This window comes from Manacus candei, unplaced genomic scaffold (assembly GCF_025592945.1).
Source record: "Manacus candei isolate 608988 ecotype Guabito, Panama unplaced genomic scaffold, ASM2559294v1 h1tg000054l, whole genome shotgun sequence".
Classification (NCBI taxonomy): domain Eukaryota; kingdom Metazoa; phylum Chordata; class Aves; order Passeriformes; family Pipridae; genus Manacus; species Manacus candei.
In genome coordinates, this window is record NW_026138102.1 from 733966 (window position 1) to 748393 (window position 14428).

General features: G+C 45.3%; 2 protein-coding genes across 3 annotated transcripts in view; one reads left to right on the top strand and one right to left on the bottom strand.

The window, feature by feature from the left end:
• AGO2 (argonaute RISC catalytic component 2) overlaps window positions 1–3973 on the bottom strand; it is a 53058-nt gene extending 49085 nt beyond the window's left edge. For both annotated transcript variants that reach the window (XM_051802064.1, XM_051802063.1), the window contains exon 1: window positions 3810–3973. In XM_051802064.1, the coding sequence (XP_051658024.1) occupies window positions 3810–3840 (31 nt within the window). In that variant the 5' untranslated portion in view covers window positions 3841–3973. The remainder of the gene's footprint in view (window positions 1–3809) is intronic.
• An 8010-nt stretch (window positions 3974–11983) lies between these two features.
• Window positions 11984–13303, top strand: RPLP1 (ribosomal protein lateral stalk subunit P1). Its single transcript, XM_051802079.1, has 4 exons — window positions 11984–12183; window positions 12291–12365; window positions 12477–12594; window positions 13182–13303. Exons 1-4 carry the CDS (start codon window positions 12112–12114, stop codon window positions 13259–13261), a joined length of 345 nt encoding a protein of 114 aa, XP_051658039.1. The 5' UTR covers window positions 11984–12111; the 3' UTR covers window positions 13262–13303.
• Window positions 13304–14428: the final 1125 nt, after the last annotated feature.

A 14428-nucleotide genomic window follows, 5' to 3' on the forward strand; every position in this document is an offset into this window, starting at 1 on the left:
CCCAAAATCCCATTGAAGTGCAGAATCAGTAAGAGAACCACTGCTGAACACAATGTTTCACTTTTCAATAGCAGACAGGATCCTTCAGTTCACCAAGCAAAGGAGAAAGTTTGGTTTGCACATTTGACACCATCGACTCAAACGACTACCTCATCCTCAGCCACCTGAAGACTACACAGCTGGCTGAGACAACACAGCCACACGGAATCTTGGCCTTCCTTAGGAAAATATACTGGTCACAAACACAATATGCCTGGAAAAGCTGTGCTGTGTGTTGTAGGCTGTAACTTTGTCAAAGGCAATTTCGATTTTAGGAAAAACTCTCACACAAAAAGGAAGAGAGCTGAAACTACGTGAAGTTCTCACTCCCTCCTCTACATGTGGCAGCTTACAGTGAGTTTCAGCTTTAATTTACTGTCTAAAATTAAGCCAAAGAAACTGGGTGACTCTGTGATACCAGTAGATTTAGTACAGTAAGAGCAGGTCCAGATCCACCCCCAAAAGAATAGAAAAAGCCTCTCTAAGAAGACAAAGGCACAACTTTGACAGGAGGTTTCAGCTGCTGCTGAAACACAAGCCAATAGGACACTGGTGGATTTAAATTCCATGAGATGAAGAAGTTGCCATTTCTACCACCCCAACTAAGGCATGAGCACACCTTTCCCTGCATCACATTTTGGGACTAAAGACTCCTAAAGAGAATCAACATCCAACATCTCATGTCTTCAAGAAAATATATGGGAGGTAAAAACAAGCAGATGCACTGAGAAACAAAAAAGACTTACAAGTTTCAACAGTCTATTCACAGTTTTAAAGACTAAACAACAAGTAAGAAAATAACCTTAATTTCACTGATTTGATAAAGTTGTTTCTTGTGCTGGGTAAAAAAGTTTTTATTTCACATGCAAAGCCATAATCCTTTCCATGAAGTCACTCTTTTTTAGACAACCGCTGCTTCAACAGTAAATTAAGACCTTGTGTAGCAGGCAAAACCCAAAAATCCTTTCAAAGAACAAAAAAGGGATCTATGATGTGCAAAGTTTAGAATTTATAAGTACATCAACACCAAGGAGTGTAGTTCCAGAAGTTTATTCAACTTTTAATCAAGTCTTTTAACTGAGACTATTTCTATTACGCCACTTCAACATTTTTCTGTCCTTATAGAAAAAGACAAACCAAAAAGTAGCAGTATCAAATCTTTTCTTTAAAAAACAAAGAATTCTCTCTTAGATTTTCATATTTTTTACTTTTCACAGTTTCCTGAAGGCAAAAAAAAAGGTATGGGCACAATATCACAGCAAGTTCAACACCAAGGCAAAAACTCAGACAGCACTTGGGGGAAAAGGAAAAGGGATCACAGGTTTCCTAACCATGGAAAGAGTGATTTCATGATGTCCCCCTCGTGCACAAAAAACCACCTTACTCCAGACATAACAGCACGTTTGAATGAAGTTTCCAGGTTCAGCAGCAACTTTTTGAAATTAGTCACATACGGCCTCCCAACTCTCTTGATACTGTTTCCAGAGAAAGAATTAAGCCTAAAATAGCAAACCCTGTGGCAAATGGAGCGATTACACTGGCAGGAGTCCAGCACCACCGGCACCCTCCAAATGGGTTTGGCTGCAGGGTCCAGTCTGGCAGTGGGAGCTGGAAGAACAAAGTAGCTTGTGTGGATCAGTGACTGAGCAGGGACTGGCGTCGGGATCCGGGTTATGGCAACAGGGATGGAGCGTTTACTCGGTGTCAAGGATCTGCTGACAGATGTGTAGAGGCTGGAGCTCCGGTGCACTCACAGCAGCTGCAGCTCGGGGAGGGGTTGTAAACCACACTTCTGCTCTCTCCCCTGAACGGGATTTCTGTGTGTTTGGAATGGGACTTCCCTGGTAGCTCACAGGCCACATGTAGCCTTGCACAAGGCAGCGAAGCATCTTTTCTGACAGTCCCTGTTTGCTGGTCCACAGTACAGCCACACTCTCCTAAAAAACTCCAAGATTTTGTGATTTTGGAGTGCAGCAGGAAGCTGTCTGGGCCGCTGGAAGCCACTGTGCTGCTGAGGCTCTCCGTGGATGATTTCACAGGAAGGAAGCAGAGCCTCACCATGTAAAGAACGACTCACAGCTCATAGCCCAGCACAGACACTGCCACTGCCCAGCTCTGCACGGGGGGAAAGGGCTGAGCCACATAGATAAACTCGGAAGTAAACAAGGCACAAGATGAGCTCGGCTGGAGGGAGCAGAACAGCAAGGAGCCCAAGACACACACCAGGAACAACACACAGCAACCCTGAACTCAGTGAAAGTTGTTCTACCTAGAGCCCGGGGTTGAGAGACGGTTGTTCCAGGAAGGGGAACACATCCTTTCAACACTGAACGTAGGTCCCTGAAGGTAAACAGCAACCACCAACTGGAGCTAAGATCATTCTGAGTGAAAAGTAAAGTGGCAGGATCGGACAGAGAGTAAATAAAAGAAGATAAAGAGACTCCCATACATAAAACTACTCTCAGCCCACACGCTGGTAATATTTTTAATTATCTGCCTCCTTAAGCACCATTTGGAACAAGATGTATCACCAGGAAGTGAACACAACAGCCTCGGCAGCAACAGCACCGTGAACACCTGTAAACTCAAAGTGTAGCTGTACCTGAGCAAGAGAACTCCACACCAGAAGACACCAAAGGATTACATCAATATTATACACAGCTATTGGTACAGAAATGTGCAAATGATGTTACACATGAAAGCAAAATCATGAATGTCCCTCTGGACACACGAGCTGCAGAGACCTGTCTCTCTGCTGTGCTAGGGAGAGTTTTCGTGCACTGTAGAAAGAAAAGAAAGTAAAAACAGAGGAGCTGTACTTCAAAACAATCATCCTGATTGTCTTTCTTGATTCTTGTCCCTTGTAGAGAACCAAATCAGACAAAAAAAAAAAAAAAGAAGCCAGCACCTAACTGTGGATCCCAAGATACGAATGCTTTAGTGCTTTTACAGAAGAAGCATCTGTAAGAGGAGCGGTCAAAGACATCTCAGTTCTGGGTCCTGTATTTCACTAAACTATTCTTTGCTAGATTATCACCCTAAGGGAAGAGATTTTATGCAAAACCGTTGAGAAGACCAACATCAAATAAAGTTCCGTTTATTTTAAAACTTTTCTAGAAGAAAACTGGGTGCCGGTCACACAAACACTGCAGTTTATACATAAGAATTCCCACCACAGAAACAGCCTAAAACACCGTCCCATAATGAACTGCAAAAACTCGCGCAGTATTAACCTGTATTTCCCCTAAACAATATTAAATGTCTCTGAGTGAGTTAGTAACTCTTCTCTCCACGTCCACATTTCCTTTTACTCCCAGATTTCACCACAGACAGAGCCCGAGGACAGCTCAGGCAGCCCATCACCTCTCCCAGCTGCTCCCGACATGTGGACGCGCTTCTCCCGCACCTCCACAACACCAACTATCGCAGCGCGGCCGAACACGCGGCGAGCCGGGAATCCCAGGATGGAGCCGGGAGCGAGGAAATGGAGACCCCGCTCCGCGGCGGGAGCTGCGCCGGCCCCGGGGCTCGGCAGAGGGAGGAGAGAGCGGGGCAGGGGAGGAGAGCCTCCCCTCAGAGGGGCCTCCGGACACGCGGCCGCCCTGCCCGAGGTGGCGGCGGCGCCCTGACCCTCCTTCCTCCCCCGGCCGCGGCTCCAGCCAGGCCCGAGCCGCGGGGGGAGAGCGCTCCCGGGGCTCCCCGCGGACACGGGCCGGGAAAGCCGCTCCAGGGGGAGCGGGGGAGGGAAAGAAACCCGGTCGCAGCCTCACCGGGTCCGGCGGAGGGGGCTCCCGGGTACATGTCTCCGTGTGCGACGGCGGAGGCGGCGGCGGCTCCAGGGGAGGGCACAGGGGAGGGAGCGAGCCTGAGCCCCGGCTACGCTGTCGGGGGAAGGGGAGGAGGAGGAGGAAGGGGAGGGGAGGGGGGAGGAAAAGAAAAGGGGAGAGGAGGAAAAAAAAAAAAAAAAAAAGAAAAGAAAGAGGGAGGAGGAGGAGGGCCGGGAATCCAGGTTACTCGGCGGCACTGAGGAGCGGGGAGGAGAGAAGGGAGGAGCCGCGGGGTCACGGGGAAGGGGCGCTCCGCCCTCCGGCCCGGGCGGGCGGGAAGCGGGAGCAGAGCAGGAGAAGGAGAAGCAAGAGAAGCCCAGGGTCAGTTAGGTTGGAAAAGGTCTCTGAGATGACCGAGTCCAACCTATGACCGCACACCAACAGTGTCAGCCAGACCATGACACTGAGTGCCACGTCCGGTCTTTCCTGAAACACCTCCAGGGACGGTGACTCCACGGCCTCCCTAGGCAGCACATTCCAATGTTAAATCACCCTTTCTGTGAAGAATTTCTTCCTCATGTCCAACCTAAACCTCTCCTGGCGCAGCTTAAGACTGTGTCCTCTCGTCCCGTCGCTTTCAATGAGACCTTGGAAAATGACTGTGTGCCTCCAGCTCTCTGCACTACCTCTCCTCCTTACACGTGTTTAAAAGGGATGCTGGAATGATACCCGTGTTACACATATGTATGCTCTCTTTACTTGAAATTTGGATTTGATTGTTTCACTTCTCTTATTTCTCCTGTAGCTGTGAAAACCTTAGGTCACCTCATGGATCTTGCACCTCCTTACCACATCGTATGGACACAGATACTTTTAGACACAGATCTATGAAACTCAGCTGTATCAGTGATGATGGTTCCTGCAGGAACTGTCATGCTTTTGTAATCATCTAAGTGGTACCTCTTCCTTTCAGCAGAAGAAAGGAGAAAAAAAAATCTTAAACCTACTAAGGAGTCAAAGAGCAATTTAATGATGCTCGCTTCCACCAGGAGTTACCTACAGAGTTACAGTACAGCACCACAATCCATCCTTTCAATCACCTCCTCCATGTCAATGTGGAAGCCTTTCATAAATTCATGCAGTTTTCACCCCAGATCAGTCAAGCCCCTTCAAATTCAACCGAATTCCTTCACTAGATATTATCTGCCAAAGGACAAGGCAAACATATGGCTTCTATGGTTCATCAAACCAATTAATATCCTCCTTCATCAGTTCATATTTGAAGTGATAACGAAGCATCTCAGTGCTCCAAAGTGTTTACCCTTTTGGTCATACTTGCAGATACTTAAGGGCTGCTATTAACAGCTCAGCTTTCATTTCAAGTGAACTGTTCCTGAAACCATTGTCACCACTAGAGTTTCCACTGGAGTGATTTTGGATTTGTCTCCATTCCAAGCTTCTCAAGTTGCTGGAAAGTAAAGATTTACCCGCAACTATAAACAAATAAAGGACAAAATTATGGGTCAACTTTAGTTTTAAAGTAAAACCAGGCAACTCTAGTAAAAAGATAAACAAGGGAGCTGGCAAGGGGGTTGCTGTTTTCCTCTCTGTGAGGAGCTGGGTAACCTTTTTTCACAACCACCCAAAACCAAGAGCCAGAAGAGAGTTTTCTGAGGCAAATTTGGCTTTTCTGCTGAGGTGACAGGAGAAACCATGCAGTCCCTGAATCGACATCTATTTTTTTTTATATTATTATTTAAATCAATCTCTTCAATCTAATCAGGAATATAACTCTCCTGACGATTACACAGACTATCATGCCTGTTAGACCTGCATTTAAGAAAAAAAGAGCATAAAAATACACTGATGGGTTTCTAGAAATGCCCACTTGACTAATTTGGTCACCCTGATGAGCAGCACTAACACTGAGGCTAAAAGTACATTATGGTATGCTGGTAGCAGTTTGAAAGTAACACGCTAACAAGCAACAGAAGACAGGTGGAATACAAGGGGAGGTTTTACAAAACAGTAAACACATACCCAACACTTCTCTCCAGCTCCACAGGATGCTCTGAAATTGATTTCAGAAGTTCCCTGAAAAATAGAGATCCTGAAAACAGCAATTAATACCTTGAACATCTTAGAGTGTAATATAATTGTACTGATTTAAAGCTGATTCCTGTGGATTTAGCACTTCATAGGCAAAAGGGCTTATCACCGTTTATACAGAACTGCAGGACTGCACAGTTAAATAATAAATTGGTTAAACAGTTTTATTTAAGCACTGTTTTCTCATCTAGAAGTGCTGCTGTTCCTGGAGGCATATTTTCATGGTGCTGAGTTCTTGCAGCATCATTTCTGTGCATCTGAGGAAGGAGAGTTACAGCTCTCTTCTACCTCTGTTCACACACTCATTTTGGGCCACGTCACTTGCTTTATTTCTAATGCTTTCTGTCACTGACAACTGATGTTTTGGAGAACAGTGAAACCTAATTATGTCTTACTGGGAAATTTCACCCAAAAAAGGCCTCAGTTCTTGAAAAGATTTGGTCTGAAAGAGAGGTTTGAAAGCTCTGTAACAGCATTCTTTTATAACACGTTCTTTATATGCTGTATTAACAATTATATGGTAGTATAAGAACAGCTGCTTAAACACTTAAAATTAGGTTTCTCTAAAGAAAAAATTGAGTGACTGTTGGACACAATACCTGTCCTAACTGCTGTCATCATTCCAAGATGACATTTCCCAGAACTCTCAGAGAATATCTTCTGTGATATCTCTCACGGAAGAAATCATTATTTTTGAAAAAAAAGAGAATGTTCTAATCATTTTGGAAGCAAAGATGGTATTTAGGAACAGCTTTTAAAACTCATTTATAGCAGCAGCAATCTGGGGAAAATATTTTATATACAAGCAGGCTACTGGCAAATTATATGGCTTTTCTTTTGATGAGAAAACATATATTGATCGTGATAACTATCAACTCTTCCCTTTAAAAACTAAATTACTTTAAAAGCTCCAGAGTTTTTAAATGTCTTGTAGTCATTGGTTACAATAATACAGTGGCAAAAATTTTTACTCAGAGCAGAAAGATGTAAATTTTATTCTTGACTTGGAGGGGATTTAAGCTTATCTTTTCCATCTTATAACTTTTAGGATGTTACCTGGAGTGTGTGCATTAGACCCATCATGTTCTGCTTTGCATAAGAGTTTAAAATCAGAACAAAAGTGAAGAAGACCATGGCTCTATGATCTAATGTGTTCATATGGCTACAAAGACTTTGAGGGTCTGGTCCCCTACTCAGGGACTGTTTGTTATTTCAACAATTAATGATTTAATCACAATTAATCCACAGTAGATGGACCAAAACCTGATTTTTGTCTTTCTACAATAAGATAACTGTTCCAGCTACTAAGCTACAAAGCCACATTTGATTCCTTTTCTTAAATGAATTACAATATTTATTTTTTTTAAAAAAGCATTTCTTATTATTAGATTACAAACTTAAGTTTACTCAAAAAGACAACTTTTTCAGGTGATCAGGGCCAATAATACAGCAATTAGACACTATGAAAAAAGATGCAGCACCACCTATTGGGGATGTGTTACATACACTGATTATTACAATTCTAAGTAGTATCAGAGTTGTGTTCTGTGTTGTACTGACCTTGTTATAAGGAAACAAAACCAAAAAAACCTATCCAAGGAGAAAAGGAGTTTCTAAAAAGAAGATAAAGGAAGCAAATACTGTACTCGAAACTGCTCATCAACAGAATTCAAGATAGCAACTTGAAAGTCTACAGTTCTTATATCAAACTCTAAACTCTACCAGATCAGTACAGCACAGCAGGCACAACTGCAAAGAAACAGTGGAAAACAGTTGCAGGAGGGGATGACTGTCCTGGTTAACAGCACATAAACAGGGACTCAAATTAGATGAGTGAAACCAGCCCAGAGAAGCTGTGTCTGCCCCATCCCTGGAAGTGTTCTAGGCCAGGCTGGATGGGGCTCTCAACAACCTGGTCTAGTGCAAGGGGGGTTGGAACGAGATGGTCTTTAAGGTCCCTTCTAACCCAAACTATTCTATGACTTTATTCTATAATTATCTAATTATAATTCTATAATTATCTAATTTTATAATTATCTACCAACACCTTCCCACCTGTGGAAGTTGGAAAGAATTTAACCTGTTGCCTTAGGTTAGAAAAGATCATCGAGTCCAACCATTAACCCAGCAGTGTCTAGTTCACCACTAAACCGTGTTCCTCAGTACCACATCTACATGTCTTCTAAACACCTCCAGGGTTGTTGACTCAATCACTTCCCTGGGCAGCCTGTTCCAATCCTTGACAATCCTTCCTATGGAGAAATTTTTCCTAATATCCATTCCAAACCTCCCATGGCACAACTTGAGGCCATTTCCTCTTGTCCCGTTGTTTGTTACTTGGGAGAAAAGACCAACCCCCCCTTGGCTACAACCTCCTTTCCAGGAAGCTCCTTCCCCAGCTCTGTTACTCTTCCTCAGACACACTCCAGCACCTCAATGTCTTTCCTGCAGTAAAGAACCCAAATCTGAACACAGAATTCAAGGTGAGGCCTCACTATTGCCTTTGGTCACTTAGAAAGTGAAGCCTTGAGAGCTGGAGAAAGGCTTGCTTTTAAGAAAGAAGGAAGAATCACCTCAGGAAGATTAAAAGCATCAACAAAATAGTTAATCAAGGGCAGGGAAAGAGAAAGGAACTATCAACTTCAGGTCTCCTTAGTGAAGAACTCTTGAGTTTGACAGCTTTGATGAATACCAGTGACCTCAGTCATGTTCTAACAATAAGGCATCAGCTCTGTAGTGGTGCACACTCACAGCTTATTCAGGATGAAGTGCTAGGGACTGACTGCTTTGCATCTGCAGCAATAGTAACAGATAAAGTGTCAGAACGAATATGTAGTGATAATGATTGGGAGAACTAATTGCAAGGTTTTGTTTTAAATTTTGAAACTGTCACAATTTGTCAGTGTTCTAAGCACTTACAGCACAGGAATCTCTAATTCTTTAAATGCTGCATGAATATACACACACACAAAACAAATTAATCTGCATCTTGCTGATGTCTTCCTTTCTTGGCTGCTAAGCAATCCACAAGCATATCCTGCCAGATCTCTGCCACTGCTCTTTACTGTCCCCTAAGTGTAAAATATCCACTTCAGAGAAGTTTCATAGCCAAGTTATGTGTTTTGTTTATCATGAAGACAGTCCTGTGCAATCCTGTAACAGCTTGTTAGTAAAACAGTTGTATTATCATCCTAAACCTCATCACCCTGGAAATAAGTCACTGCCCTGGAATTGTAGAATACACACAAGTATGTAAAAACCTTTTTTTTTTAAGCCCTCATCTATGTGCTATATCTTCATCCAGAATGGAGACTGCTCTTCTCCAAAAGAATGACAATGTGTTAGATAGTAAAGAGTATAGACAGTTACAGGATCAGAGGTGAAAAGAATGTGCCTCTGCAAATTTCTAGACCCTTGGCCTCCCTTGGAATTAAGCTTTATTAACCAGCAATCCTGACCAGATACATAGGTTTCAAAAAGATTTTTGAAGCAGCACAACTGGAGGTTTTTTTGCTTTCTTATTACACAGCAATTTGTTTTCATCAGAACTTTATTCTGAGCTCCTACAGAGCAGCTTTATCAGTGTCAGTCAATAGATGCAGCAAGACAGCCATGAAGCAAGGATGCAGGCAAATCTCATTTAATTAACATCTTTGACAACCAAAGCCTAAGCTTATGTGAATGTCACATTTAAATTTTAGGTCTTCATATTTTATTTTTTAACAACGCATCAGCATGTCTCAAAATTTTTAGCTTAAAGACTGTTATACCAGAACCATTATCATCATCATCATCATCATGGCTAGGCTTCGCAAACGAAGATTTGGGAAGGGCTCTACCCACATTTGCTACCAGAACCATTATAAAACCACGTTTATGAAACCTTTAATTTTGTTGTCTGTTTGCACAATCTGCCACGCCAGCATCATTGCCAAGTTCATTTGATTGAAAAGGAACCTTATTTCCATGTTGCTAGTTTCCAGTCAGATCATCTCACGGACCACCGGCACAGGACGGTTTGGCAACACTGGAGTGAGGGACAGTCAAGGCAGGTTCATGCAAGTCATTTGTGAAATCCCATCCTCAAGCACCCAACAACGACACAGGTTCCAGGATATTACATCCCACTGGGAAGATGCATTTATTTGCTACTTTGAGGTAGGTATAAAAATGTAGACCAATTGCCCTGTGCCTTCAATAGGACATTTAAGTAAATGCTTAAATTCAGAGGTGGTGACCCCACTTAATAGGGTTAAGCACCCACAAGTCAAGCACTGCAAGGCTCTGCATTTTTCATCTCCATCAGTGAGTAGTGTCAGAACTTCATTTAGTGAAATTCTGAGTTGTTTCTGATCATTAGGAAGGGATGGATACAAGAGGTCAAGTCCCTCTTGCCTACCTCAGTTTTCACTTGTAATGGTCAAATATATCCTCAAGTTTTTATGAGAGAACATTATAACAGCAGGGTGTCAGATATGCTTTGCTGGTAATGGAGAAGTGTCATTTTAGGATTCTAAGCTTTCAAGTTTTTTGCAAATTATCAAATAATTTTGTTCTAGCTTATTTTTGAAAGTTTGACTTATTTATAATGGAATGGTTTGTGTTGGAAGGGACCTTTAAAGGTCAGCTAGTCCAGCCCCAATGCAACGAGCAGGGACATCTTTTCCTAGATCAAGTTGTTCAGAGCCCCATTCACCCTGGGTGGCATCCCATCCCTCAGGCATGTCAGCCACACCTCTCACCTTGGAGTCGTCTGCAAATCCGCTGAGGGTGCACTCAATCCCCCTGCTCATGGCATTGATGAAGATATTAAACCATTCTGGTGCCAGTACGGACCCTTGAGGGACACCCCTCATCACTCATCCAGCTGGACATCGAGCACTGGATGTGATTCCTCATCCACTGAGCAGTCTATCCATCAGATTCCTCTCTCCAATTTAGAGAGAAGGATGTTGTGGGGATCTGTGTCAAAGGCTTGACAGAAATCCAGATAAATGATGTCTGTAGCCCTTCCTTTCTCCACTGATGGAGTCATTCCAACACAGAAGACCCCTCAGTTGGTCAGGAAGGACTTGCCCATAGTGAAGCTGTGCTGGCTGTCCCAAATCTCCTCCCTGTTCTTCATCTGCTTTGGCAGGAAGAAGGAGGATCTAGGAGGATCCATGATCTTCCCATGCACAGAGTGAGGCTTATCAAATGCACATCTGTCAAGAACACGAAAAAAACTGAGTGATCATTTCTTTTTCACAATCTGATTATTGCTTTGGAGTAAAATGCTGGAATTTGCTGAGGCTCATCAGAATCACAGAATCAGAGAATAGCTCAGGTTGGAAGGGACCACAGCGGGTCCAACCCCCCTGCTCGAGCAGGGTCATCCCAGAGCACATGGCACAGGATTGCATCCGGACAGTTCTGGAATATCTCCAGTGAGGGAGACTCCACAATTCCTCGGGGCAACTTGTTCCAGTGTGCAGTCACACGCATCAGAAAGAAATTCTTCTTCATATTCAGGTGGAAGAAGTCAGGTTACACAGGGTACAGAGTTCTGGAGAAGCCAGGCAGTGGGAAGTTTTCACCAACGGCTCATTCTGCACCTTTTTTCCCCTGTTACATCATGGCTAGGCTTTGCAAACGAATATTTGGGAAGGCTCTATCCACATTTGTTACATATAACTTACAGAAAATGGCACGGTTCGCGAGGCAGTGACACCCCAAACAGCGGGGGGGAGGGAGAGTTTGTTCCTCAAGTTGCACCAGGGAGGATTAGTTTGGATACTAGGGAAAATTTCTTCACCAAAGGAGTTTTCCAGCCCTGGCACTGCCCAGGGCGGTGATGGAGTCCCCACCCCTGGAGGGATTTAAAAGCCGTGTAGATGTGGCACTTGGGGACACGGGTGGGCTTGGCAGTGCTGGGAGAACGGCTGGAGACGGTGATGAGGGCTATTCCAGGGCATTGGATGTTTGGGAATGAATTCCTCGCTGTGAGGGCGGTGAGGAACGGCGGGAGGGAGGAGCGGCGAGCGCCCGCCATGCGCGGCGGGTCACGGGGCGTGACGTCTCCGATGACATCACAGCACCGCCATTATAAAGCCGCGCCGCGCCTCCCGCCCCCTCTCGCTCCGCGGCGGCCCAAGGTGCTGAGTCCTTCTCACGAAGCTAAGGCCGAACCACCCGGCGACCAGCACCGCGCCCCGCCATGGCCTCCGTCTCCGAGCTCGCCTGCATCTACTCCGCCCTCATCCTGCACGACGACGAGGTCACCGTGACGGTGAGTGCGGCCGCACAAGATGGCGGCGGCGGGCGCGCGGCATGGCCGCCTGAGGGGCCGCGCCGCGCCGGGCCGGGCGCGCTCTCACCGCCACCCTCTCGTTGCAGGAGGACAAGATCAACGCGCTCATCAAGGCGGCCGGAGTGAACGTGGAGCCATTCTGGCCGGGGCTGTTCGCCAAGGTGGGCGAGAGGGGCCGCGAGTTGTGCTGGGGCGGCGTGTGGCGCTCCCCCTTCCCCCCAACCCTCACCCCCTGTTAACGAGGCTTCGCTGCCGCTCCTTGTTCCCCACAGGCGCTGGCGAACATCGACATCGGGAGCCTGATCTGTAACGTGGGCGCGGGCGGCGGAGGGGCCCCGGCTGCCGCCGCCCCCGCGGGAGGTGCCGCGCCCGCCGGAGGAGCCGCCCCCGGTGAGTGGCGGCTGTGCTCGGCCGGGGCCTGGAAACGGGGATCCATGGGATGGGTTGGGGGGGGAGGGAGCTTAGAGGTCAGCTAGTCAACCCCCCTGCCATAGGCAGGAATATCTCCACTAGGAGGGGTTGCTCAGAGCCTCATCCAGCCCGGCCTTGAACACTTCCAGGGACGGGGCATGCGCAGCTTTGGAGGGAGCAGTTACAGGCGCTGCTTTAATGTGACTTGTGCCTCAAAGTCTGTGCCAGTCTTCTAGAGCAAAGCACCCTCCCCTTTGGAAAGGCTGATGTTGCACGTTGAGTCAGTGTTGCAGCATTAGTATTAGCTCAGAGTTAGGGCTGATCTTCCCATATGTCATCAGGGTCTCTTCTAAAGTTTTTCAGGTTTGATAGAAATTAGTTTTGAAGGCACAGAGCCACATTCCTAGTAGTGCAAACACTGGTCTCCTTGCCTTGCTGGCTTAGATTTTTAGGACTGCTCAGGTCTTGCTTCTTGATGTTAGTTAGTATATGTGAAGCCTTCTGTGGCAGGTGACTTCTAAGCTGATAACATGGACATAAAACCTGACTCCTTTCTCCTTTTCTAGCTGAGGAGAAGAAAGAAGAGGAAAAGAAAGAAGAATCAGAGGAATCTGATGATGACATGGGCTTTGGTCTTTTTGACTAATTAAGTTTTGTACTTGCCTGTAATAAAGAACATCTACTTGTACTCCTGTCTCACGTGGATCAGTGTGAAGGGGAATGGGTGGAACATGAGGGTGTTACCTGTGGATGCCAAAACTGTCTTTGTGCATTAATCTGGGGCTTTACAACTTGTAGGTTTTTTGTACTCCACAAACAGAGTTAAGGCTACTAACTGCATCCATAACCTATGGACAAAGGTGGGAATGTAATCCCACTGAGCATGGGATGTGACAATGGCTTGGAGCTACAGGATGTGTGGTTGTGTTTATCAGAAGCGCTCAGACTTGACTGGTTACAGCTCAAGAGAAGCTGTAACATTTCTAGTTCAAGCCTTACCAACAGTTCAGCCCCCACCTTGTCCCAGGTGATGGGACAAAGCAGGGTGGTGGCACTGCAGGGATCAGGTGCATTTCACAGTGCAGGAAAAGGCTGCAAATCTCAGGTGAAGGCCTGAGGCAGTGTAAGGTACAGAATTATTTTGCCATTCCAGAAAAAAAAGGTCTCTGAAAACTGCTTTGGAGGGTGGGTGTGGGAGATGATTTAACATTGCTCTGTGAAAGGAGCAACTTAATTTCCAGAGCAATTGAACATGTTAAAGACTGTTCCAAATGTGTATTCCAAAGTATTAAAATTAAGCATTGCAAGATGTCCCAGGTGTGTAAGAAGGGCTCTCAAGTTGTGTAGGAGGGTAGTTCCACATCTAAACCAAACACTGATGCACTCTGCACTATCCCATCTTCACAAAAAAATGGAATTAGTTTTGTGGGAAGCTCATTTTAAAAAACACAGGCACTCATAGAAGAATTTGGTCCCTGTGCTGCTGCTGAGCACTCACCTGAGCTTCCAAAATAGCTCCTGCAAACCCTCCACTGTTTAAAGTAACCCTTTTTAAAGTAACCTCCACCAAAATTATAAAGGTCTAAAGGACTTCCAAAGTAATTACAAGTCACACAGGTGGTAACACTGACTTGTTCTGTGCTGGAGGAAAAACTGCTTTCTCAAAAGAACTAAATCTTGGGATTTCCTCCTTCAGTGCTTATCTACTGTTGCTCTTCAAGTCCTGCATAAATGAATTCTTAAAAGCTTGTGAATTAGGGTGGGGGGAAAACTCCAAGCAGAGAAAATCCTCAGTGATTTCTTCTGCAGTGCA

Excerpts from the sequence above, each read along its gene's own strand:
- RPLP1 (XM_051802079.1), top strand. The coding sequence starts at position 12,112 with ATGGCCTCCGTCTCCGAGCTCGCCTGCATCTACTCCGCCCTCATCCTG. Across the intron at positions 12,184-12,290 it reads ACGACGAGGTCACCGTGACG|GAGGACAAGATCAACGCGCT; the intron begins GTGAGTGCGGCC and ends CTCTCGTTGCAG. Across the intron at positions 12,595-13,181 it reads CGCCGGAGGAGCCGCCCCCG|CTGAGGAGAAGAAAGAAGAG; the intron begins GTGAGTGGCGGC and ends CTCCTTTTCTAG.